The sequence below is a fragment of the Anolis sagrei genome, chromosome 2, assembly GCF_037176765.1.
Source record: "Anolis sagrei isolate rAnoSag1 chromosome 2, rAnoSag1.mat, whole genome shotgun sequence".
In the NCBI taxonomy this organism is placed as follows: Eukaryota; Metazoa; Chordata; class Lepidosauria; order Squamata; family Dactyloidae; genus Anolis; species Anolis sagrei.
In genome coordinates this window covers 208226754-208254640 of record NC_090022.1, presented here as the reverse complement: position 1 = coordinate 208254640, position 27887 = coordinate 208226754, and the positions used below count along the sequence as shown (strand labels likewise).

The 27887-nt window shown below is 38.6% G+C and overlaps 1 protein-coding gene across 2 annotated transcripts; it reads right to left on the bottom strand.

The window, feature by feature from the left end:
- Window positions 1–521: 521 nt before the first annotated feature.
- Window positions 522–27317, bottom strand: PLAA (phospholipase A2 activating protein). Of its 2 annotated transcripts, none has more exons than XM_060762462.2 (14): window positions 27089–27317; window positions 20492–20685; window positions 17548–17648; window positions 16649–16769; window positions 12613–12780; window positions 11057–11192; window positions 9797–9966; window positions 8298–8455; window positions 7977–8196; window positions 6430–6498; window positions 5523–5594; window positions 4713–4814; window positions 2407–2571; window positions 522–1327 (listed from the first exon to the last, which is right to left on the bottom strand). In XM_060762462.2, the coding sequence occupies exons 1-14, from the start codon at window positions 27235–27237 to the stop codon at window positions 762–764; spliced, it is 2391 nt and encodes a 796-aa protein (XP_060618445.2). In that variant the 5' UTR covers window positions 27238–27317; the 3' UTR covers window positions 522–761. The 2 variants fall into 2 exon arrangements, 1 of the variants encoding a protein (XP_060618445.2); XR_009630644.2 differs by lacking the exon at window positions 522–1327 and adding an exon at window positions 4181–4300 and having other exon boundaries at window positions 2493–2571.
- Window positions 27318–27887: the final 570 nt, after the last annotated feature.

The following is a 27887-nucleotide window of genomic DNA, read 5'->3' as shown; positions in this document are numbered from 1 at the left end:
TGGGAACCACTGCCCTACATAAACCCAAATCTGAAAGTTCCTACAAACTATCACAGCAACCAGGGGAATGTGCAATGGAGGGAAGGAGGTTGACTTTTTTTTTTCAAGCAATGTATCTGCCACTAGACATACCTGAATAAAACTCAAGGAAACAATAGTCTACAAGGAGGAACTTAAGAGCTGGGTATGTTTAGCCTGCGGAAGAGAAGGTTGAGAGGAGACATGATAACCATGTATAAATATGTAAAAGGATATCTCAGGCTTGTTTTCTGCTGCCCTGGAGACTAGGACTCGGAGCAATGGGTTCAAATTACAGGAGAGGAGATTCCACCTGAACATTAGGAAGAACTTCCTGACTGTAAGAGCTGTTCAACAATGGAACTCTCTGCCTCGGAGTGTAGTGGAAGCTCATTCCTTGGAGGCTTTTAAACAGATGACCATCTGTCAGGGTATGGCGGGGGTTGGACTAGATGGCCCATGTGGTCTCTTCCAACTCTGTGATTCTATGAATTAAAACTTCATTGTTCATTTCCACTTTGACTTTTTATTCCCAGCATTCCAAAAGACCAACTTCACAGCAGCCTCTCATGTACATCAGCTTTGAAGGATAATGCTTTTTTCAGATCAGTGCAAAAACATTTTATTCAGATTGTTTTGTTTAATATCCAGATAGTCAAGTCACAGTATTTATTCAATTGATGTAAAATGTGGAAAAAATGTGCCAGCATAGTGCTACACAACTAACTGCTTAAAAAAAAAGGTCAGAGCAAGTTAAGGACAAGCCTACAGCATTCATTTACTTTAGCTGGTTCTGAGACGGACGAATATTTTTTAATTTGAGTGTCAACCCCTAGAGACTTTGCTAACTGTACGGCATTTGAATCCCCGCTGATGACTGTCCCAAGTGCCACAAGCAGTCTAAAAACAGCTTCGAGGTCTTGCACAATTTCCATGACTGTGCTGATTACCGACAAGCACTGGGCTTTCCCTTCAATGTTATTAACTTTATGTAAACCAACCGCGTAGTTCAGAGCCAAGGTGGCTAGTGCGATGTGAATGTTCTTATTGCTGCTCAGTTTCATTTCTATTGCTTGAGACATGATCGAGTCCCCCTGCGACATCATGAGCTTTTGGCCAACCGGATGGATGAAACAATTGCAGAGAATTCGAAGAGCCAGCATCTGATTGGCTTGTTTTTCTTCAGGACTCAAGAATTTGATCAAGTGGCTGCAGAACTGAACGCCATCCTTTTCTCCACAGAAACTTTCATTCACACAGGGATGCCTGATGGATAACCGGAGGATATCTAGTGCTGGAAAAACAATATCTAAAAACAAGCAAAACATACACTGTCACCCTTTGCAAATTTGAGTATTATTTTCAGTAGGAATGTTAATTCCTGTTGTAAACATTCACCAAGCCTGAACAACAGCAACTTATTGTGTGATATCTCAGGAACATATGCCTATCTTATTAATATTAATTCAGACAGACCCAAATAAGTACATGCCACCCAGGCCAAAGGAGCCCCCGGTGGCGCAGTGGGTTAAACCTCTGTGCTGGCAGGACTGAAGACCGACAGGTTGCAGGTTCGAATCCAGGGAAGGGCGGATGAGCTCCCTCTATCAGCTCCAGCTCCTCATGCGGGGACATGAGAGAAGCCTCCCACAAGGATGATAAAAACATCAAATCATCTGGGCGTCCCCTGGGCAACGTCCTTGCAGACGGCCAATTCTCTCATACCAGAAGCGACTTGCAGTTTCTCAAGTTGCTCCTGACACGACAAAAACAAGAAAACAAACCCAGGCCAAAATGAAATAGTACACAAAGACTGCAAGGTGTGTAGGACACTTGAGGAAGGAACTGGTTTGCAAATCTTTTCCAACTGGGAAGTTTGATCAATGAGAGACAGGGCCTTCTCAGTGGTGGCTCCTCGACTATGGCACTCCCTCCCCAATGCAATTAGATCAGCGCCCTGCCTCTTGGCCTTCAGAAAAAATGTAAAAACATGGTTATGGGACCAAACCTTTGGTCAATAAGCAATACAAGGAACAAGCAGGGATTACGTGCAATTGATATTTGATATTGGAATGGCTTTGGACTATGATTTCTGGCTTTAATGTTTATATTATTGTGTTTTTAACTTCATGTTTGAATGTCTAAATGTTATTACGTTTTTATTATTTAATTGATAGTTGTATGCTATTGTTGTTTCATGTTAGGTTTCTCGTGTGTGTGTGTTAGGCATTGGATTTTGCCGTGAATATGTTGCAAACCACTTTGACCCCCCCCCCCCCCCGGGTGAGAAAGGTGGTATATAAATGAAGTAAATAAATAAATAAAGCTGCACTCATTCAGCCCATATCATTCAACACCCTCTACATGTCCCCAGCATTTATTTCATACCATGCGGCCAGTTAACTGCTTTCCATAGAGTCTGCAATTGGTGTGCTGTGGGTGCTTCCATAGAGGTATTGCAAGTAAGAGACAACATCTTTTCCAAGGCACCCAAATCATCTTCTGTTAACTGTTGTTCTTCAGGTGCACTTCCGTTAAGTTCTTTCAGTTTACCTGTAACAAACATAACATATTTTGAAATTATTCAGTACAATAGAATCATAGAGCTGGAAGAGACCACATGGGCCATCTATTCCAACCTTCTGCCATGCAGGAAGAGCACAATTAAAGCATCCCCAACAGATGGCCATCCAGCCTCTATTTAAAAGCTTCCAAGGAATGAGCTTCCATCACACTCCAAGGCAGAGAGTTCCACTGTTGAACAGCTCTTATGGTCAGGAGGTTATTTTTAATATTTAGCTCAAATTCACTTTCCTGCAATTTGAACCCTTTGCTCTGAGTCTAGTCTCCAGGGCAGCAGAAAAGAAGTCTGCTCCTTCTTCCTTATAACACCCTTTCATCCCTCTCGAATCTATACATTTCCTTTTTATGGAAATACTAGATGAACTTCTGCAAATGTTTGATTTAATTAAATTTAGTCTTCTTTATACAATATGAGCATATTTCATCCACCACATATACCTGAATTACAGAAGTGAGGAACATTCAGATTACAAAGAATTTGTATTGAATGTAAGGGGGGGGGGGTGGAACTTTAGTGTGAAAGCATTTCAGTGCTATAGTTTTGTGTAAATGTTGACAGCATTGTGCTGTTTCACAACTTTTTGTTTTCAGGATAAATGTTAATTCCCCCTTTCCTCATATAAGTAAACATGTTTGGTGAATTGTAAAACTGTTATTCAGCTGTAAAATTACAAGAGACAAAGCTTATTTCATCTAACCTGAAGTCTGAAACTGTCATGATAAAAGTCACATGAGCACTGATCAGAAACCATTAAAAACAGTGGAAAATTATCTGCACTAAACATAGTTAACATTGAGACAGAAACTGAAAATAAGACATTTTAAAAGCAATTCAGTAATATTTTTAAATGCTTCTGAAAACCAACCTACGGCTCAGGATAACACAATAACTAAAACACCTGCATTTCAATGATTTTGATAGTGCTCTGATCCCTAACCTGACAAATAAGTAGAGTGTGCCTGTATTTTGTGCATTAGAAAACCTACTTTCCTTCCAATGTTAGAATTATATAGCTTGTGATATATATTTCAGGGATATATATGGGCCGCAGTACTAGTGATGCTGTGGAAGGTTTATAGGAGTCTTTCACCACCACTATGCTCCCAAAGTTATATGCCATGTGGAATAAATACAATTGAAACTGGGTCAGATGGGTCCACAGCAAAAAAAAGAGTAGCTCTGGGATGCAAGTTGAAGTCCTCCCTGAACAAAGGTCTGAACTATAATAAATCTTTATTTATATACCCCCTTTCTCCCTCACAGGTGCCAAAACGGCTTATAATTTATTAAAATAATGTAAACAGCAATCCAAATACATCAATAAGTATAAAACATCATAAGATAAACAGTTTAAAACAACAATAATATATATTCACATTCTTGTGGCATCATGTCAGATTATATTGCACTTTGTTCTAGTCCCTAAACATTATGATATTTCTTATTACTCCTGCTTAATTTCCTTCACTAAAGGCCTATCTAACTAGGCTCTCAAATTGCAACAGTGCACTCCACTATCCTGTGATGGCAAAGACATTAAAACCTCATAATACAAAAACCAACGAGCTTGAAACTAACCTTCCTTTTTAATGCTTTAAGTACAAAAACCCTGTATTTCACACAATAATCCACTTGCCACGAGACAGATCCATGATTAGGTTGCTGCTCATTGTTTGCACCCCTTCTCATCTATTCAAGCTGCATAGAAAGGGGAAAGTAGGCGGCACTTTTAATGTTCCTCCTCATAGCAAAACTGCTACCAAGGGAGGACAGAAAACACAATATAGTCAGCATGACTCTAGTCCTAAAGTAGCACCAGAATATTATCTTCTCCCACCCCGCAAAAACCCCAAGGCTCTGTTACGTAAGCAATACTACAGAGACTTAACTGTAGCATTTTATACTTCAACAACTGGTTGCTTTATTATATTAAACACAAATCCTTTGTGTAATCAAACCTCTCTGATTTGTAATCAAGTTGAAGGTGACCACAGTATGTGCACATGTGAAAGTCAAAAGCATTACAGTAATACATTTAACAGGGCTGATGTACTTGAAGGATAAATGCATCTTGCAAGCGGAATTCAGTAAGCTTTTTGAATCTACTCACTCAGTATTACTGTAGGGTTGGCCTGATCAAATGTAACTGCTTCTTTCTTTGGAAAATACATATTTTCAGCTTTAGCCAGAGCTGATTTATAGACACCAGTTCCTAAAAGAGAGGGGGGGAGGGGGAGAGAGATACAGTTGTTCCTTACTTGGAGAAATTGTTTTCCATAATTTATCTGAAAAAAGAAGTATTGCTCGATTGTGATATATTATGGATCAATTTAAAAAGACAGGAGGCCAAGAACGGGTTATATACAGTTCATGATTTTTAAAAAGAAACTTTACATTTAAGTTTAGTAGGAACTCTTGAACAAATAATTGTTTAAATCTAACCAGGGTTGTGAGAAGTTCACTCAGATTTCTTTAAAAGTTAATGAAAAGGTTAATTGGTACAACCAACAAAACTTAATTAAAAGGAAAGCTGACTTAATATCTCTATTCAGTTTGGCATCCAAATGACCAAAAATATTTTAACTCTGACACATATCTCTTTGGTTACTGAAGGAAAGAGCTTGGTTTAGGTTCTTTTGTTTCTCTCTCTTGCCTCACAAAAATAAAATATTACCATCAGCCATCAGTACCCGTGGATTCCTGCATCCACAGCTTGATTTATTTTCCCATTTTATATAAGGGACACCATTTTATCATGCTGCTGGATCGAATGGGACTTTGGCATCCACAGATTTTGGTATCCATGGGGGGCCCTGGAATTAAACCATAGGATACAACTGCCCACTGTACAATTCTTAAACATGGCAGTCAAAACCTCTAGCACAGTGTGCCTCTGAATTGTGAAACCACATTCACCTACCTGCAAATGGATTGGCTCCACTGAGGGGAGCTGCAGGGTCAGATGCTGAACCTGGAACATAGCGACCAGCGCCTAAAGAAACATGGATAACAACAAATCAAATTATATGTTCATATCAACACTCTAGTATAAAATATATTTTAAAAGCAATGCTAATAAGTCAAAACACTACAAAACTCGCCAAAGCAAATCCACATTGCATTGTGTACACGTCCCATGTTAAAGTATTCAACCACATTTGGTTTATATACACAAATGTACACAATTTCTCAAGTAGCCATCTTGCTCCAAACATAATGCAAACAGTACTGCACATATAGTTTTTAGAAAATTTTCAGGAAAATTAGTGTCTGAACCAATAATCCCAAGTATCACAATTCTTCCACCCATTAGCCATTCTACAGCTCTACAAAATCCTCCCCTTAAAATAAATTCTGAAAACATATCTATGTACCTTAGCGTATGGAGAGGAAAAGGACAAGCACCATGAGCACTTTATGGCTGCTACGGTCTATTTGGAATTACAACTAATGCTTGGCATCTTTTGCAGTTTGGTTGTTTTAATTGTTCAAGATACATGCTTTTGATATTGTGTGATTTTAATTGCGGCATTGAATGTTTGCCTTTTATGCGTATGCAAACTGCCCTGAGTCTCTTTAAGGAGAGAGGGTGGTCTAGAAGTAAAGTATTATTATATAAATATTATAAAGATCAATTCATTAGTATACATTCCTGAATTAATCCGTTGGTGGGGAAAAAAGCAATATACATATTTTTTGCTGGCCAAACCCTTTTCTTTTCCTTATTGGGTGTTTCCCTGACATCAAGAATTTTGCCATCAAATTCCGAGGTCTATTTTTTCTTTTTCATACACACAAATGTCTGCTAGCTTTTAAACAAATCATACCAGTAAATGGATCTGCTGCAAGTCCTTCACTGGCTGATGAAGAAGAACCTGGAACATAGCGGCCTCCCCCTATGAAAAGGCAAACCAAAGAAAAAAGAAATAGTTGTCATTCAATACATTCAAACACAATATTTCTTACAATAAGTTCAAGATGATATTTTAAATAGATTATCAAAACCTCATATTTTAAAAGGCCACAAAGATCATCTAGTCAAGACCTTGCCTTGCAGGAATGCACAAGCACTCCTGAAAAGTAATCATCCAAACTCTGGTTACTATTGTTATGCACATCGGAGACAAGTTTTACTTCTAGAAAGATTTTCTTAGCAAGATTTATTTAGGGGTGATTTCTTTTGTTCTAAATCACCATCAGTGGGTTTCCACAGCTGAACAAAGATTACTATTCTGGTTTTTTGAAGTTGTCTAATTCTCATTTCACAACACCACCCTTGGAAGTGCCCAATGTTCTTTTCAATGTGAACCACTCTCATGCGAAAAAGCTAACGCTTCATAATACTGTGGGCACTACCTATCCATGGGCTCAGGATCTATGGATTCAACCAACAGCAAATCAAAATAATTTTAAAATTCAGTTATTCAAAAAATGTTTTTAAATACAATATCTCAAAAATACAAAAACCAATCCAGAACGTGTCATCTTTCCCCTGCCCCAGAGTCTCATTAGAGCAGTATGGCAGCAGCTATTCTGTAGTGCTCCCCTGCTGCTCTCTTGCTCTCTTAAATACAATATTTAAATACAATATCCATGTGCACATCAAAAGCAGCTGCCATGGGGCAAAGAGCAAGAAAAGAAGAGAAGGAGATGAGTGGGGAGTCTAGGGCTTGCACATTGGATCTAGCAGCTGCAGCTTTGAGTGTACATCACGTAGACAGCGAGAGAGGTCAAGAGGGATGTGAGTGTTGGGGTGGATTGGGGGAAGATAACAACAACAACAACAACAACAACAACAACTTTATTTTTGTATCCCACCTCCATCTCCCCTAAAAAACTAGGGGCGGCTTAGATATGACACAAAGTGCCTAAGACAAAGCATAAAATAAACACACCATACAGTACAATGAAGTAAAAAACTATAGCATATCAAAACAACAATTGCTGTGCACGCACTAGAAGATGGGCTTCTAGCGCATGTAGAAGTAAATGCAAAGGTGAGGCTGAGGTTCACTGAGTGTGCAGCAATGGCTGCCTTCAGTGTGGGTATGGGTGAAAGTAAGGGAAGAAGCAAGGGGGAAGTGAGGGTCATTATGGGGTGGAAGCAGAGGTGGGGTGTGCCTAGTGTGCCTGGGGTGGTAGGCTGAAAGAGATGGGGTGTTGCTTGAGCTTTCTATACTGTAAAGTCCTTTTAAATAAAAGACAAGCCTCCACATTTGTTGATATTGTCAGCAGGTCCTGGATCAAATCCCCCACAGATACAGAGGGCCATTGTATAAACAACCCAGCATCCTTTACTGCACATTTTGAAATGAATAAACTTCTTATCGCTCTCATACATTGGAAGCAAATTAAGAAAATGCTAAGATGTTACCTGTAAAAGGATCAGAAAATTCAGCATTTGTGGGTCCCAGTGTTTGCCCTTTGGTGTTATCTATTATAAATTTGGCCACTTGATCCAAGAACATGGGGTTCAGGTCATTCTTCTGAAGGAAGTTATAGGCAGTCAGCCATGGATCATCACTGATGTTGTACGGGAGCTTGAAAGAAGGTCCACTTTCATTCACATCAATACTGAAAACATAGTCATATTCCTGTATATGGAAAACACATAAAATGATTGTGATGCAGAATTGAAACACATAGCAAGACAATGATGGGAAGTATTAGATATTAAGAATGGAAGAAGACTTACTTTTCCTTCAAATAAAACTTTTCCCGATGTCTGCTGTGTGGCTCCAGACGAGCCAACCACATCGCCGATTTTCAGCCACCTGCCTTCACTAACACTCCACTGGTAAGCTTCAACTTTGCCATCACTCTTAATAAGTCTTGTCTGTCCTTCCCTAGTACCTAAAACACAGAGAAAATAAAATAAAACCACATGCTCAGAGAAGCTGACTTCAGTGGATTTTCACCCATCAAAAACAAGGCATAAAAGATATTTAAATGTATAAAGAAGCAAACTTCCAAGATAAAAAACAGTATTTGAACAGAATGAATTTTACTGAAGAAGTAAGATCTCTATCACGGATCCAGACATGTAAATATATTGCACGGGGTGAAAAGGAAGCTTATGGCTAAGCATGAGTGGTTTTTGTTTTTTTAAATCTTAGTCTTATTGCTTATTTTCTGGCTAGCCCACTATGCCAAGGTAAAACTCCCAGCAACTGTTCAAGTTTCATCTATGTAGGCTTTCATTACAATTTTAACACTGCCTGTTTTGTGGCATTTCATGAGGTGGTTGATGTGCATGCTCTGTGCCATTCTGAATCGAAGCGGAATTGGTGTGATCCTATTAAACTCTCACCGCTTAGAGATTGTTCCTCCATGAATTTATAATATCCTTTCTAAAAGTCATCTAAAGTGCCATTTGCTTACCGATATGAATCACTGCAAGGCTTTTCAAACACAGCCCCTTCAGAATAAAAAACAATTTTTTCTGGGACTGGCTTTTGCATCTTCCAAACACTAGCTAAATAGTGACTCCTAGTGCAGAAACAATCAAGCAGCAAGAGCAGCAGCAGCAAAAAAAAAAAAAAAAAAATGCAACAAGGGAGAAGGTGAAGAAAAAAGATGGGCAGCAAGCCTGAATGTGTAAGCCTGAATAGAAGAACTGAAGGCAAACTTTGCCAGAAATCAGCTCCAGGACCATGTATTGTAATAGTTAAATGTGCTGAACTGGGACTTGGAAGATCCAGATTTTAAAGTCCATATTGAGCCATGAAACTCACGATCTTCAAGGGTGCCTTGGGGACAGTGAGGAGTCTGCTCAGGGAAAATAACCTTATCTTAATCTTATGGATTGAGATTGTCGGGTAAACATTTTGAAAGACTGTAAATTCTGGAGCAGTCATATCTGCATTCACATTACAAGTTAAAATTGGAAGATACCAATTTCTAGGCTTATACATGAACATATATGGTAGATCACTTAGAAAGGAGCATTTTTTAAAATAAAAAAGGACTATCCAGACCTCCTAGGCACTCACATGGTTCCTTAACACTTTTTAGAGGACTAAATGTAGAGTAGTTGACCACATTTGGAGAGCAAACAACTATACAAGGATGTGTTTTTAAGGAATTAAACAATTCCTATGAAAATATTAGAGCATATAAAAAGTCCTACATTAACTTTAACTAGGAAGCTATTGTGAGGAAGAGAGGAAGTGCCATTGAAAGAAAGAGTCAAACCTGGTTCATCCAAATGCTCTTTACCAGGAAGCTCTTCAGCATCGATATCCCCTAAATCACCCGTTTTGGGATCAATTGTTGCTTGAGAAAGCTCATTTTCAAAAGCTTGAATCTCTTCCAGGTTTGCTGTGCGCTCCAAAGATTCTGTAAACACTCTGATAATGCCATCACTGTTGGAGAGTGGAAAATGAACTCATTATGCAAGGAAGCTGCTGTGGGCACACATTATTTTGCTTCTTGGTGCTGTCCATATCATCTGGCACTTCTTCTAAATTCAGATATAAGGATATCTTCCTTGCTAATCTGTGTTAATTTATCCTATTTGGCAGAAATTAACAATATAATCCTTCAAAACATGCAAAAACATGCAATTCCCTTTCTGGATCAGGACAAAGTCATTCTAATTTCCTGATGCTATCTGTCAAGAAAGTCCGCTGGTATAGCCATACACTATTTCCTTCTAGTATCAAGTGGTCAGAAAGGTACCTTTGAAAATAGGTACCTTCTATGTCTGGGGCTACGATGACTAATTGTCATTGTTAAGATGCCTTCTTCCAAAGGTTCTCATTCAATTTTCCACTAGTTTGTTCTTCTTCATATCTCAAAATGGAATGAACGTAAGGCCATGATCTAGAGCTGCTTGCTAAAAGTCAGTTGCTGCAGAACCCAGAACATTAAGTGGTGTGATTTCCCCAAAGTCAGCGACTAGTGGACTATGCTCTCTGCCTAGCCCAAAACCACAGAATAAATATAACTTTCATGTTTTTGACCATTTCTCTATCTATCGATATAAATATACCTTTAAAGTAAGCTGTTGGCTAATATCCATTTATTCAATGGCCTCAATGAATATCATGCTCAAGTCTCGGGTTTGTACACTCATCAGCCTCCTCCCTCCTCCCAGTTATAAAGTGTTCAAAGGATTTTTTTGTTTTAGACTGGCAACTTGTCATGACATCTGAATCCAGATAGACTGTGGTGAACCTTAACCACGTTCTGCTGAAACAAAAGCCAATTTTAAACTACAGTTTAGGAAACTGGCTTGCTTCTACTAACCAAAATTAAGATTTCTATGGTTTAGGTTTACAACATCACACTAAACTGCAGTTTTCTATTTCCTTTAGATCAAATCTGGAAAAGAAAAGGTGCAAGCCCCAGATGAAACAATACATCTGAACAAAGCCAGTGGGTTGTTAGACATATAACACAACAAGCATATTTTTTGTACATTTATACAGCAGCATGCTGAAGTTTGTATACCTTGCTCCAACAACAATGTCACCATTGTCTAAAACACAGCAGCACCAAACAGACTGAGCAGGAAGCCTGATTGTCTGTGTGCATTCTCCTTGTCTCCAGATTCTGAGTGATCTGTCCTCACCAGTGGTAACAAAATCTAAAATGAGACGACAATTTAATCATTGATAGAAAAACAACCTAGTTTAAAATAAATTCATTTCATGTACATTTGATATTCATGAGTGTGCAAATAATGCGGAAATCCAATGCCTTCTCTAAGACCCATAACATCAATGTGATGCGATTTAGATTAGACATAACAAACACTAATATTAGGTGTGTTTATCACTGGATTCAGTGCATTAATACACATCACATCTATATCACAATCTATCTCTAGATTGGCATTTTAGTTCATAGTTTCAAAACCATGATCTGACCAGTCAGAAGCAATTCCAATGAGAGGGTGTGTGTAAGAGAGAAAGAAGAGGAAGTGTGCATGTAAGTGAGGGGGGAGAGCATCAAATTCTTTTTCAGCTGCAATAGCTACACCACACTGTCCATCACAGAGAAAGATGGTTCTTGGGGGCAGTATTTGTGGTGGACATTCGTTAACATTTACACAGTAATGCATTTTCACATGTTTGGATCCAAGCCATTCGCTTGAGCTAGATTAGAAGTGTCTGTAAGACAAGAACTATTTGCTCATGACAGCACTGCCTATCAGTTTCAATGAAACAAAAGTGCTATTAACATTGCTATTAGGTTGAAATGCAAGTAAAGAAATGTTACTCAAATATTTATAGAGCATTGAAGAGGCTGTTATTTACTATAATTAGGGCTCTTGGGACGCTTATTTGGTCCCCTGAATAAGTAAGTTCTTCAAGTCAGTTTTGCCTTCATTCCCAGCTTACATTTCCAACATGTAGTGCTGCTGGTCTTATTCTAAGATATACTCTAATCCATGGTGGGTGTGGAAGCCTATGCCATCTATACCTTAAAATGCAGAATCTCAAACCTTCTACAACACATAGCAGTGTAGAAGGTGCACCACAATGCTTTGGAGAATACATTAATGTTAAAAGGAAGTGCACAAAAGAGGGAAGTTGAAGACTACTACCCTGGGTGGTGGCTCACTCTGGGACTTGGAGGGCTGCAATGATACATTTGAGGCCCCTCCAAAGTGATGCCTGCCCTACTATATCTGCCATTTGGAATGAGTGAAGCTGATTCTGTGCCACTCCTGGTCACTTCTGGAGGTTCAGGTTGGGTAGCTGTTTCAAGGTATTCCCCAATGAAATTTGACTTTATATCATTCAAACATATTGAATGCTTTGGGGAATTGAAAGGGTCCTCAAGGGCCACACTGCTCCCCAAAGGGTCACGTGCACCATCGGGTTGCACAAATCTGTCTGAATTATCCTTGTGGTATCTACACTTGATCTTAGCCAAAAGGCCCTTGTGGTATCAAAAGAACTCAAATCTACTGAAATTCTACATCTAGTGCATACCAAAGGCATAATTCTGTTGTTAGTTTGTTTTTTTAAAGAAAATGTCAGGTGAGGCCACAATCTTACCTTTACTGTGTGGAAAGACGGAGATGCAATAAATATAATTGGTATGTCCATAGTAAACTTGAAGACACTCGCCAGATATTTGCCATCTCCGAATACTGGCGTCATTTGCACAAGACAGAAACTCCAACTCACTTAAAATTGCTAAGCCTCTTACACAATCTTCATGCCCTTTATGAAAAAAAAAGTCGGTTAAGAGAAAATGTCTTCTAGAGATGAATAATTCTTTACAAAATACTAAAAGTGAAAGTAAAAGGGCTGGTCCGTGAGGTGGTCACGAAGAGTCGGAGACGACTGAACGAATGAACAACAACAAAAGTGAAGGGCTACTATTCAATAGTCATGACACATTTTTAAAATATATATTCCTATAGTTTATACTGAAAAGCAAGCCTCCCTGAAGCCACTTTCAATTGTTGACAGCAGGCCTTGTGACCAAGAAAGAGTATGGGACTTGTTACCAATGAGGTCTTACTTTTCCTAGTCAGCAAGGTACTGTCAATATCTATGAAGTAGAGACTTACAAAGTATCATACATATTTCTGATTTCAAGCTGTTGATCGAAGTATTACTTGTGTTTTTTCTTGGAGACTAAAGATGATGCATAAGACGTCTCAGATTTTGTCCAAAACAATAATGCTAAAACAGGCCAAAACAGCAAAACTTGTATAATATAATTCATATTATAATTTTAGCAAATCTATATCATACAACAACTGTAAGAAAAACTACTGTGAATAAAATAATTTAGAATAGCAACATGGCTAACATGAATGACATTACCACTAATTAGACACAAAATAAGCAACAAGAAAAATGTTTTAAAAAAGCTAAACCTTCAATCAAATTTATTATGCAAATGCAAATACAACAATGCAAAGCAAGAATGAAACATTGGTAGTCAACAACAAAATTGTGGAAAACACAACAGGCATTCTATATAATATTGCATTTTGCCTTCCACATCAAATCACAAACTTTCAAAATACAAAGACCATTGAAAATATAAATAGGGATGCTATGACTATGAACTATAACATTATGGGAGATAGTTACTTGCCAATTATAAGAGAACAAAAAGCCTGCTGCCTTGGAGACATTAAATATTCCATGGAGGCTTTAAATATGCTTCTGCCAAGGTGCAGACAATTGGGAACATAGCATACTTACTTCAGTGTGTGAGTGTTAAAATAAAACTACAAGCCCTCTTTAATACATTAATATGAATTTGAGCTTCATAATTGTAGCTAACATGGCAAAACTTGCACAATACCACAAAAGGGAGGTAACCATAGATAAACCTGATATTTAACATAATGCCAAATATCTGCAGAAAAAATAAAACTCTAGAAGGTGAGTCACTACCCCCAAGTCAGCTCGAAAACCTAATGTCACAACATATGAAGTGACAGGAGAAAGGCACCAAGGAGAACTAAGACTGCAACTGAAACAGTCATTTAAATAAAACAAGCCACAGGACTACTATCTTGATAGGTAGCTTTCTAGTACATACACAAACTGTATTTTTAAATGTCTCCAGTGTTGAAATAAGACCTACCAAAAGGCATGCACTGTGAAAACATTTCTGAGAAGCAAAGATTGAGGGAAAATGTATTAATTCTATCAATCTGGAAACATTCCAGGAGCCCCCGGTGGAGCAGTAGGTTAAACCGCTGAGCTGCTGAACTTGCTGAACAAAAGGTCAGAAGTTCCAATCCGAGGAACAGGGTGAGCTCCCACGATTAGCCTCCGCTTCTGCCAACCTAGCAGTTCGAAAACATGCAAATGTGAGTAGATCAATAGGTACTGCTCCGGTGGGAAGGTAACAGCGCTCAATGCAGTCATGCCGGCCACATGACCTTGGAGGTGTCTTTGGCTCAGAAATAGAGATGAGCACTATCCCCTAGAGTCAGACAAGACTAAACTTAATGTCAGGGAAAACCTTTATCTTTACTTAGAAACATCCCAAAATGGAAAAAGCCAGACGGTACCAGGGAGAAAATGCCAAATGTAATGTATTTTAGACTCGGAATGTTCAGCAGGCACAAAGTATTAGTGAACTTCACAGGTGGAAGATGCTTCAGGGTCCTAAAGGCAGATTATATTCCTAGCCTAACTTCCTTATTAGGATTGTCGTACAACTATTTATACGGTGAATAATCTACCTTCCAATGATTTTTTTTTAAAAAATAGCAACAGTATTTCAAGCTTCTGAAAGAAATGCAAGATATGTAAATGATTGGGCAAAGGATATTCTTCAGTCTTCACAAAGAAAGGCAACTTTACTTCCCTCATTCTTTTGTAGAAAAAAAGCTAACTTCAAGGGCTCATTTATTAGAAAGAATCAAATGTTAGCAGTTCTATCATACTAAGTGTTTAGGATATTTGTTACTGGAAATCTGGTGCACAGTGCTGCCAAAATAAAATCACCATTAAGCATTTTCTGTTTATCAGCAAAATCAATATGGAATGGGATCCTTTTCTAAGAAAATAAATGGGCTTTCCCACTGAGTGCAACTCAGCACAAATATTTGGCGACAGATGCATTTCCGTACTTTAATCCAAATACTACCAGGTCATTTAAAATATATATATACACACACAGTGAACAGATAGCCCAAAGCCATCCACGGAAAAAACTCTGGTTTTGTAACTTCCTACATTGTCAAACAAAAGAATTAAGAATTTTTTCCATACTGTTTCCTATTAGTCTGCAGAAGACAGAAGAATCAACAGCAGATTTAGTAGCGTGCTCAGGAATGGGTAGATATCTTCACAAATGATCAGAAATCAAACTAAAATTATTTTCAAACGACAAATTTATATTAATAATATACCTGCTTTTGCTTGTTTTTTTATTCAGGTCAGAAGCAACTTGAGAAACTGTAAGCTGCTTCTAGTTTGAGAGAACTAGCTGTCCAGGGGACGCTTGGATGTTTGATGTTTTACTAACCTGGAGCTGACAGAGAGAGCTCAAACTGCTCTCCCTGGATTCAAACCACTGACCTGTCGGTCAGCAGTCCTGCCAGCACAAGGGTTTAACCCACTGCACCTCTGGGGGCGCCACTGCTTTTGGTGGGCTACTGCAAGAGCTTTCCAAACTGTGTGCCGCAACATGTTTGTTTGTTAGCTGCAGTGTGTAGGTGTGTCCCACACATGAAAGGAAAAGTGACAAAAATCTTGGAAATGTATGTTAGTATCTTAAAAATCCTATATTTTTTTAAAAATTAAGGTTTTTGGAAATATATGTTGTGTCCCTATACATTTCACTATTACAATTTTATCTATGTTTCTGTATCTCTTATAAGGGGTTGGTTTAACCTCTGGCTTGCATGTAAAACTGAATTACTGTATCATGAAATGATGCATGTATAAAAAGTGTGTCTTCAACATGAAATGTTTGGGTTACTGTTACTGAACTTTCAAGTGTGGCTACAAATTCACAAAAGATACAACAGTGTGGATGTTGTTGCAAGAAACATATTGACATCTACCAAAACCAAAGTAGTTTGTAGAAAGCCAGCATATTTAGTAGTTTGAGTATTTGACTATTGTTTACAGCTAGTTGTTGTTGTTTTTATGCCTATTTGTTTTATTCAGTTGTATTTTATATTGTGGTTTATTTTATGTTCCGTTTTTAGACACATTGTGCCGTGTGTAAGCTGCCCCGAGTCCCTTTGGGGAGATGGAGGTAGGATACAAGAATAAAATTATTATTATTAGATACACAATAAACAAGATCCCTATGCTGGCTTTTGTTGTTGTTGTTGTGATTATGATTATTAACTATGAATCCAGAGACTAGGGTTGGCTTCTCTGCTTGGCCATGGAAACCCATTCGGTCTTTGGCAAGTCACACTCTCTTAGCCTTAGAGGAAGGGAAAGGAAACCCTTCCTGTGAAAAAGTATTGACAAGAAAACCCAGTGATCAGGTCTATGTAAGTCTGAAACAACTTGAAGGCACACAATCACAAAATTATCCAAAGAGTACAAATACCTAAACATTTAAAACAATTCAACTGTTTAATCAAGTACCTACCAGTAAATGTTTTCTCACATCTCCCTGCCTTCCACAGTTTAATAGTTTTGTCAGCTGAACCAGTTAACATTAACCCCTGTTCAGGTAAAATCTTCACAGCCCAAACAGCTGCCGTATGGCCCTATTTAAAATTTTAAAAAAGAAAAACATTAACGCTACAGATACAATCCATAAGCATCCCTCACTTATTCGACAGGCTGGGGACCAGAGGATGGTCAAAAACTGGAGATCGTTGAGATGTGAAAGCTTGTGTCTTGTTTTTGTTGTGATTTGGTTGTAATTTAAATCAGTTGAATTTTTACTTTGCTTTAATTTGGCTGTATTTTAAATTAGTTAAATTTTAGATTTGCCTTGTTTTAATAAATGGCAAAAGAGAGGACCACGTGTCAAATACAGTACAACCCCCAAACATACCCAGACGTACTGTGAAAACAGGACACTGTGGATAATAGCAAAGCTATTGAAATAAATGGTTTCTGCTGGAAGTTACCATTAAATTACTCTGGAGGCCCAGACAATCCTAGAGTAGTATCTTCTCTAGGATTTTGCTGTGTTCTCCAGTGTGATTCTACAGCAGTGGTTCTCAACCTGTGGGTCCCAAGGTGTTTTAGCCTTCAACTCCCAGAAATTCTAGCTGCTGGTAAACTGGCTGAAATTTCTGGAAGTTGTAGGCCAAAACACCAGGTTGAGAACCACTGCTCTACGGTAGTTTCTAGCAGAACTTCTATGGTTATAAAAGTTATTCTCCTGGCATCATTCGAAATAATCTAGACATGTATATCATTATAAAGTAGGTTGTTTAAAAGCAAGGGCATCTGTATCTTTACTTGAAATCCTAAGAATTATCATATATAGTGTCATCAGCTTATGAACTATGATCTGCAGAAATGCTTCCTTACCTGTAATGTCATCATGCATTTGTCGTTCAACCAGACTTTGGCTGTTGTATCCCATGAGCCACTGAGAAGAGTACCAAATTTTCCAGATGAAAGGCTACAAACTAAAACAGAGAATTAAATCAGCATTGTCAAGTTTAACTTTTAATCTTGCTGAAGCAAAAAAGAATGCCCAACTACGAGAAAATAAAACAGTCTAGATTTAGATATAACAATAATCATAAGAATAATAATTTAATTTATACCCACCTCTCCTCATGGCTCGAGGAGACATCATTAAAAACACATAATCATCTAAAACACCATATAAAATAAATCTATTAAAACGCATTTCCACAAAATGCATATTAAAATATACTGAACAAAGATTAAACATAAGACACAAGTCTAAAATTCGTGGTTAAAACTGGCTGGGTAGCCCTGCTAGAAGAGATGCATCTTCAAATGTGTTTAAAATTACGACAGCAACATCTACAACATCTCTATTATTGTAAACACATAACTCAAGAAGAACAAGCCATATGTGATGGTAGAACTGCAGTTGAGTATTACGCTGATCAGTAGTCTCACAGACAGAACTCACTTCTCTCAGCCATAAACAGATTGTGGGAGATTATCTTTCTCTCACATTCTGTCTATCACCAATCTCTTATTCCTGAATAACACCAATTTATTCATACTGAAGATGGAACAAGCTTGTTTTCTGCTGCTCTATAGATGAGGACATGGAGCAATGAATTCACATTTGAAGAAAAGAGATTCCATCTAAACATTAGGAAGAATGTCTTGAAAGTATAAGAACTGCTCGGCAATGGAATATGCTCCCTCAGAACCCAGTGGAGTCTCCTTCTCTGTGGAATTTATAAGCAGAGGCTGGGTGACCAGTGCTTTAATTGTGTTTTCCTGCATAGCAGGGGGTGGGACTAGACGACCCTTGTGTTCTTTTCTAACTTTATTATACCATGATTCTAACTCTTCAATTAAACCCTTATCCACTATCACAAACACACTCTTTTCTCTCCTGTAACACCTCTCTGTTGTTGACTAGAAATGGTCCAGGGACCACCACTTGAGCAGCATTGGGTTAAATCTCATGACAGCAAGCATAATATAATAAAGGAACAAGTGGTATGGATAGGTTCAGGGTCAGCTACAAAGTCAGCCTACCAATTGAGGGTCTGGTAAATAAGCGACTGCCCTTTGTTTGAAGTGTTCATCTAAACCTGACATAATTACATTTTTTTAAAAAAAAGGTCAAAGCCTCTGCAATACCCTCTGTACTCAATAAAATACTTGCACTTATGCAATTCAGAGAATACTGACATCTGTAGGAATATAGTAACCTATGGATGTGAGAGCTGGACCTTAGGGAAGGCTAAGCGAAGGAAGATCGATGCTTTTGAACTGTGGTGTTGGAGGAAAGTTCTGAGAGTGCCTTGGACTGCGAGAAGATCCAACCAGTCCATCCTCCAGGAAATAAAGCCCGACTCTTCATTGGAGGGAAGGATACTAGAGACAAAGCTGAAGTACTTTGGCCACATCATGAGGAGACAGCAAAGCCTAGAGAAGACAATTATGCTGGGGAAAGTGGAAGGCAAAAGGAAGAGGGGCTGACCAAGGGCAAGATGAATGGATGGCATCCTTGAAGTGACTGGACTGACCTTGAAGGAGCTGGGGGTGGTGACGGCCGACAGGGAGCTCTGGCGTGGGCTGGTCCATGAGGTCACGAAGAGTCGGAGACGACTGAACGAATGAACAACAACAACAAATGTAGGTTGCTAGATAGACAGATAAATAGATAGAATCACATCAGCAATACCTATACTGATTATGATGGGAAGATATGTGTAAGCAAGATTCTTGCCAGCAATTCTAACAACCCTTGCAACTAGGCATAATCCATTTTAGTTGGTCAGCGTGTGTAAATCTACGCAAAATTTAATGAATGGCATAACTGTCTTTCAAAGCTGCTTATTACAATTAAAAAGACACTGTTGAAAATCCATGAGATACAAAAGTTAAAGCAAACTTATTATTTTTAAAAATTAAACCAGATTAAAGCATGCATCATTAAAGTACATACACATACAATAGCACAATTAGTAATACCCCGTGCATTGTGTAAGGTTGGAATTATTTAGTCACTCATCAAATGCCTGTTGGAATATAAGTCTTTAGTTGTCTTTCTTTGGGATGGAAGCTTCACTGCCTCAGGGAAGCTCCTGAGAAGGCCTTGTCCCAGGTTCCCACTATGAGGGCAATGGGACATAAAGAAAGGCCTCCCTGGCAGATCTCAAAGCATGGGCTGGTTTTGTAAGGGGGAATTTCGTCCTATAAAAAGCTGGATACAACCTATTTTATCTGCCAGCTGAAGTGACGGCTGAGTCCCTGAACAGATTCAGAAGTGGTGTTGGGAGATCAAAAGACAACCTGGCTAAATGGAACTACCTAAAAGAATCCTCCACCTTGTGCAACTGTGGAGCAGAAAAAACAACTCAGCATCTGTATGCTTGCCCACAATGTCCAGATTCATGCACTTGTTTATGCAATGCTTTTGACACAGAACAAATAAATAACTACCGAATTATATGTATGCATGTGGCAGCAAGCATCCTCTTATGAGGCCCTATCTACACTGACCATTTAATGCAATCCAAAGCTAGCTTCGAATTGTGGTAGTCAGATTACAAACTCTCACAAAAGGGTGCAAAAGAAAGCCCTTAATGTGTATCAGTGCTCTGTGGTTTGTTTAATCACCACAAGGACCTCAAGCTAGTTCCAGGATGTCCTATGTAATAATCTGTATGGAGACACCACTTTCTTCAATATTGGTTTGAAACTGCATTAAATGGTCACTGTAAATGGTCCTTGAGTTCTACGTTCAATGTGATGCTGTAGAACTCCCATCAGCCCAATCTAGCATGGCTTAAAATATTTTTTTGCTTACCTGTGTTTTTATGACCTTTAAGAACATACAGCGGTGCAGAGTTGTCCAAAGTAAAGATGCAAATATTGTTGTCATTACCACCAGTAGCAACTAGTCCGCGGGGATAAAGTTCACTTGGAGGGATGACACACACAGAAGAAACAAAATTGGAGTGACCACTCATGCAGCGCATTTCAGTAAAGCCTCTGTTGGGACTAAAGACAGAACAGATAACAATGTTTTATTTCACATGCCTAGAAATCAGGAAACATATCCAGAACCTACTTTATATCAATATATCAATGAATCAATTCTAAGAATAAGTTGGGTTATACTTGAAATAACAGCTCAAGTACACCTTCTAAAATTCTACTATCATCTGTATTTGTGGTTTTAGTTTTCAAGCCTTAAGACAAAATGACTGCAACTCCCAAAATTACTACGGGCTTTCTATAAACTTTATTGTACATAACAATAGATATAGTGGGTTGTTGTAAGTTTTTCAGGCTGGAACATGGTCATAAAGCCCGAAAAACTAACAACAACCCAGTGATTCTATGAAAGCCTTTGACAATAAATAGATATAAGTTTTCATCAATTGGGTTTGGGAAATAGCAGGAATAGTTTATGAAAATGAAAAATACAGTACATATCATATTGTACATGGTGCATGGTTGATACTATACTATGTAACAACATTTGTGGAAAAAATCTGTTCCTGGTTTGAAAGTGTCCTATTTAACTGTGTGGTACTTACTATGAAAGTAGTTATTATGCTCCATAAACTTCATTTTTGAGGCTATCACAAACTATGTTGAATTGGTCGAGACTCTATAAGATATTCATTGAAAAACTATAGCAAAATCTGCTGCAGAATGTGCCACAAAAACAAGGTTTTGCAGTTTAATGAACTTTTCCCCTGTTTTTATGATACAGCCAATTGGGAAATGGCATTTATAATCCAGGAACAAAAATTGTGTTACATAGTCGAATAAACCATGAGTAAATGATAATATATTTTGCAAGAGCAAGCTCCACATTCAGTTAATGATTCTATCATGTACTACTCGATTCAATCATATATGCCATTGATTTCAGTGAGTATGTTTTGAGCATGGCTACATAAAAGTCTTGGACTCATGCACTCCCCTCACCTATTTCTTCTTCTAGCAATAAGATAACTGGAAACCTAGAGTTACAATCTATATAAATAAAATGCAATGTTAGTTTGTGGGATTAACAGAACTCAAAAACCACTGGATGAATTGACACAAAATTTGGACACTACTCCTAAAAGGCCAACAAGTGACCATCACTCATAAAAAAAACAAAAATAGCAGAAAGGACTTAAAACCCCTAAAAAGCTAAATGACGAAAAGCTAAATGATGGATGCAGTAAAAGGGAAAGGAAGAGGGAGGGAAGGAAGGGGAGAAAGAAAGAAAGAAAGGAAGAAAGAAGGAAGGAAGGAAGGAAGGAAGGAAGGAAGGAAGGAAAGAGAAGGAAAGATCAAAGCAAAGAGCAAAGGAAGGAAGGAAAGATGTAGAGAAGGAAGGAGAGAAGGAAAGAAAAAAAGGGAAGAAGGAAGGAGGGAAAGAAGGAGAGAAAGAGGGAGGAAAGGTTGGCCACAGCAACGCATGGAGGGTACAGCTAGTGGTTATATAAGTAAGAACCAATGTAAGCATCACTCCATTAGGAAATCTTAGAATGTGGTACTTTTTGTCCCTCTTTATTTTGTAGTGCAAAAGAAGAGAATACTGGTTAGTTAAATTTCAGTGATTCAAGTTTCCAGTGATCTCATTCCATTATAAAGGGCATTTAATTAGAGTGCCATAATGTCACTTGACAACAACCAATTGATTTTGTCACATTTACCATAGTCCCCCAAGTCCTTGGTTCTTGGACATGTGATCTTGCATAGTCACTCTTGCACTAAGCTCACAATAAATAAAGTAATTCACATACAGTGGAAACAAAATGCATTTTCACATCAGATCTTTTCAATTCAGACCAATGAAGAAGCCACTTGTTGAGCAGGAAACACTTCTAGGTATATAGGCCACATAGATTTTGTGATCGGGACTTACTCATACTTACACAACTTTATTTCAAGTGAGCAATGAAAAACAACATGGGTGTGTGCTGGGAAGCAGGGCAGTATTTATTTACTTTTGCAGGCAGTGCAGGAGGCGAACTGGGAATACCTGAGGCTACTGACAGCACTTCTGCTAGGAAGCCATTACAGACTTTGCATACTGGTTGTGGAAACTTAGAACATCATCCAAATGTGTCGGATTTTAGTTCTCCACAATTTTTACCATGAGGTTGGTGGAGCTGAAGTCCCAAACAACTGAGGGCCTAAAGATTCTTCTATCCAAAAGAAAAGGACATGGTTCTTTGAAAACATTTAGTCTACTGATAAAATAAATAGGATAGTAGCTATGGCAGACTTATGTGTTGGTAATATGAATAGTAAAACAATCATTTTCAAGAGACAGAGGGGCAGGTCAACTGGCTACCAGAATAGCCAACAAGAGATGAATCATCATCTCAATATAAGATGTACCAGAAAACATGCCCCATAGGCAATTTATATTATTATTATTATTATTATTATTATTATTATTATTATTATTATCATTATCATCATCATCATCATCGATATATGATGGCTTATATCAAATTAACTAAAGAAAAAAGAATGGAAAGGTTTGTGTCCTATTTTGATCAGTTGATGAAGACGATCTGAAGAAAGCCAGCACCTCAAAATTTCCAAGTGTCAGATAATATATTAATTTACTTAGTATTTTTTCAAAGGTCATGGTCATGTATTATCCAGGTTAAAACTTGCTTAGAAAAAAAATGACAGAAAGATTGAGTAATTTATATATAATAAATTGTCGTTGGGCATCACTTTTAACACACCCTGTTTTGTTTTTTGTTTTGTTTTTTTTAAATGTCTGTTTTACAAATTATGGAAAACTCAACTCAGTATAATGTAGTGTTTAAGCCCATTTAAATAATGTTCATCCCCAGTCCCACCTAGTGTTGCCAGATTTTCAAAACAGAACTGAAGGACGTGACATACAGATTTGATAACCAGGAATTAACTGTTAGCAAGTTTGATTTTTACCTAAAGACCAAATTGAAATACTAATTTCAGTTCTCTTAGTCATGTGTTTCGCTATAAAATTAATGTATTGTCTAAAAGTATATCCATACTGTACAATTAATGCAGTTTGCTACCACTATAGTTAACATGGCTTAGCACTCTTTTGTAAAGAAGGCAAAAGATCTTGTAAAACTAAAATTCCAATGATTCTATATCCCTGAGGCATGACAGTTGGCATCAAGCTGCATTATTTTTACTGTTCAGATGCAACCCATATTCATAAATGGTATGATGTGCAGATTTTGTCATTATGAAGGGGGATTTTTTGCACCTTCTTCAGCCTGCAGTTCCACGTACGGGATACGCAACCTGTATTTATGATTCTTGGGAGCTGTCCATGGATTTCCAAACTCAATTATTACAGATATTTTGGAGTTCAATTCCCATAAGTCAGAAATTCCAGAAGCTAAAGTCCAAAACACCTGGAAGACCAATTTGGGAAACACAGCTAGACGGTCTCCTAGCTCTTAATCTTACCTCTCTGTTGTTGTTGTTGTTTTGTTTTTTTGGTGAGGAGCTGAGAAGGTTTAAGTGTAATGTTAATGTTATTTCTTGTATTTTACCTTTTGTATTCACTTTTGTCTTATTTTAAAAATTTATTAGGTGTGCTTATTTGTAATTTTATTAGGTGTGTATATTGAGTCCCTATGGGGAGAAAGAACAAAAGTAGTCAATAACTACAATATTTTCTTGACCTGATAGATTTAAAGGAGATTTGTCATTGCCTTCTACTGTGACAGAGAGATTTCCTCAATCGATTTTGGGATATTGGATAACGGATGCTCAATTTGTATTATTTGTATCACAAGCATACAGAGAGGATGCCTTATAAAATATCTGACACAAACAAAACAGAATAGAACATGGAAATGGCTTGTTACTCTGGCTTTTAAATTTTAATGTTTAATTTTTATTAGTCTCAATTTTAAAGTCTTGTTTTTAAATGTTAATCTGTCAAAACATGATTTTTTAGTTGTGTGATGCCTAATTTGCTGTAATGTTTCACTATTGCCTGATGTTGATGTCTAATATGTTATTCATTGCCCGGAGAGATTAGGAAAGCCCCAACGTTAGAAACCTTTAAAAAGAATCTTAAGACCTGGCTCTGTTGCGCTTTCGGAGAGTAGCCACATAACTTTATGCTAGTGCTCCCTCAACGTTCTTGTCCCAGGAGACATGTACGAAGGTTTGGTTATTTTCCTATCTCTCTCTGAGTTCTTCCTTACAATTAGTTCTGCCCCCTTATCTCACCTGGAGTTTTTAAATCATTTTATGTACATGCGGCCCACTCTCTGTCATTATGTTTGGTTCCTATGCTCTGTGTATATTGTTTTATATGTTTTGATGTTTTACATTTAATGTTATGTTGTTTATTTTACTGCAATTTGTATTTTTGTACTGTAATTTGTTGTCCGGGCTTGGTCCCATGTAAGCCACTCCGAGTCCCCGTTGGGGAGATGGCGGAGGGGTATAAAGTTTATTATAATATTATTATTATTATTTGATTTATGGTTTATTTGCTTTTTTTTTGGTCACACTTTACGGTATTGAATGTTTGCTCTGTATGTTGTGAACCACCTTGAGTCCTCATTGGGGAGATAATTTAAGTTTATTATTATTGTATTGTCGAAGAATGGTGATGATGATGATGATTATTATTAGAGTTATTATTATTAGAGTTATTATTATTATTATTATTAGAGATAGTGTAAATAAAGATATTTCCCAAGTTTTCAAACAACCACCATAGATGCATTTGAACTGTGGCATCAATGCAGCCCGACACAATTATAACTGCCATGGCTCAATGCTACGGCATCCTGGGATTTGTACTTTGTTGAGGCATCATCACTCTTTGGCAGAGAGAGCTAAAGACCTTGGAAAGCTACAATTCCCAGGATTCTCAAGCATGTAGTTGCGGACAGTTACCGTGGTCTCAAACTGCATTAATTCTTTTGTGAAGATGTAAGATGTATCTCAGCATAGTGTAACACACCAACCGCAGGCAACACACACACAGAAACAGTCTAGAGCAGTAGTTCTCAACCTGGGGTCCCCAGTTGTTTTTGGCCTTCAACTCCCAGAAATCTTAACAGCTGGTAAACTGGCTGGGATTTCTGGGAGTTGTAGGCCAAAAACATCTGGGGACCCCACGTTGACAACCACTGGTCTAGAGCTACTGAAGTTTGCCCATGCTTGGCTTAGGGCTACCATATATCAATTTAGAAGATCTAGTAAAAGTACAACTTCCATGATTCCATAGCATTGAGCCATGGCAGGCTCAAGTGGTGTCACACTGCATTAATTCAACAATATAGATTAGGCATGGGCAAAGTTGGGCCCTCCAGGGGTTTTGGACTTCAACTCCCACAATTCCTAACACCCTACTGACTGTTTGGAATTGTGAGATTTGAAATCCAAAACCTCTGGAGGACCCAAGTTTGCCCATGCCTGATCTAGATTGAGAGAAATCATAGTCCCATTCTATTCTGCTTTGGTCAGACCACATTTGGAATAAGACTGTGTCCAGTTCTGGGTAAAGCAATTCAAAAAGGAGATGGGTGACTTGGAAGGTGCCCAGAGAAGGGCCACCAAGATGGCCAAAGGTTGGGAATCATGAATCCCTTAGCATCTTAGATTGGATCTACACTATCTTATATCCCAGGATCTGATCCCAGATCATCCACTTTGAACTGGATTATATGAGTCTATACTGCCAGATAATCTGGGATCACATCCTGCGATATAAGGACAGTGTTGTTGACACAATCTTAAAGATCTGGGTGTATTTACCTTGAGAAAATAAAGTAGAGCCATGGTAACCATGTTTAATTTTTTAAAAGATGATAATACTTATATTTAAAGGGGAAAGCTTATTTCCTGCTACCCCAGAGAATAGGACTTTCCTGCAACTTGAACAGATTCACACTGCAAGAAAAGAGATCCCACTTAATTTTTTGGGAACTGTCCTGGCGGAAATAACAATTTGGCAGTGGGATATACTGCCTGGGAATGTGCTTCAAGTCTCCTTTCCATAAGGTTCTAAAGCAGAGGCTGGATGGCCATCTGTTGGGAGGGCTTTGATTGTGTATTCCTCTGTAGCAAAGGAATTGTGGGAGCTGAAATCCCCTGGAGGGCCTAGGTTTGTCATCAATGGTGTCATCAATGGTGCCGGCTGTTAGGAATTGTGGGAGTTGCAGTCCAAAACACCTGGAGGGCCCAAGTTGGCCTATGCCTGGTGTAGATGCGCCTTTAGTTAGTTTTTCACTACTTTGCCTTGGTTCTACATCTGGCCTTCCCTGCCAAAAGGTAAAATAAATCCTCTCATGATGCCAGAGCACTGAGTGGGGCCAAACTGCACTCATGTGACTGTGGGGAGGCCCCTCGTATCGATTCTCGGCTGTTAAAGGGTGGATCCAAGCAAATGGGCGAGGAGGAGGCCTCTGACCTGTCGGGCGCCCAGAGGCGTGCGGTCCGGTCCCGGGACACCGACACGAAGGCCCCGGCCGGGAAGAGGGCCCCGCTGAGGCCGCGCACGTCCAGCTCATGGCCCGCCAGCGAGCAGCGGAGCCGGAAAGTGGCCCCCGCGCCGGCCATCGCCCCTCAGGCCAACTCTGACACAGCAGCAGCAGCAGCGGCACTCGCCTTCCTCTCGCCTCCTCCTAACCGGAAGTGGCGTCACTCACCGCGCCGGAACAGCCACGGCGCCCACAATGCACAGCGGGGAGGGGAAGACTACACTTCCCAGAAGGCAAGCGTCAGCAAACAGCGCAGAGATAGAATGCTAGAGTTGGAAGAGAATTTCTCTCTCTCTCAATCAAAGCACTGCTGACAAATGGCCACCTCTAGCCTCTGTTTTAACCCTTGTGTCTGCAGGACTGCTGACCAAATGGGAGCGAGATGAGCTTCCATCTGTCAGCTCCAGCTTCTCATACAGGGACAGGAGAGAAGTCTCCCATAGTAGAGGGGATGTGGTTTTTAAAGGGGAATTTTCGGAGATATTTCTAATGCCCATATGTCCTGATTTAATAATAATAATAATAAACTTTATTTATACCCCGCTACCATCTCCCAAGGGACTCGATGCGGCTTACACGAGGCCGAGCCCACAATACAACAATACAAGCAATAACAACCACAATACAAAGCAAAATACAACTACGAATGCAAAGCAGTTAAAATAAATCTCATACACAATTAGCATAAACATTGAACAATAACACAAGACACATTTAAAACTATGGCTG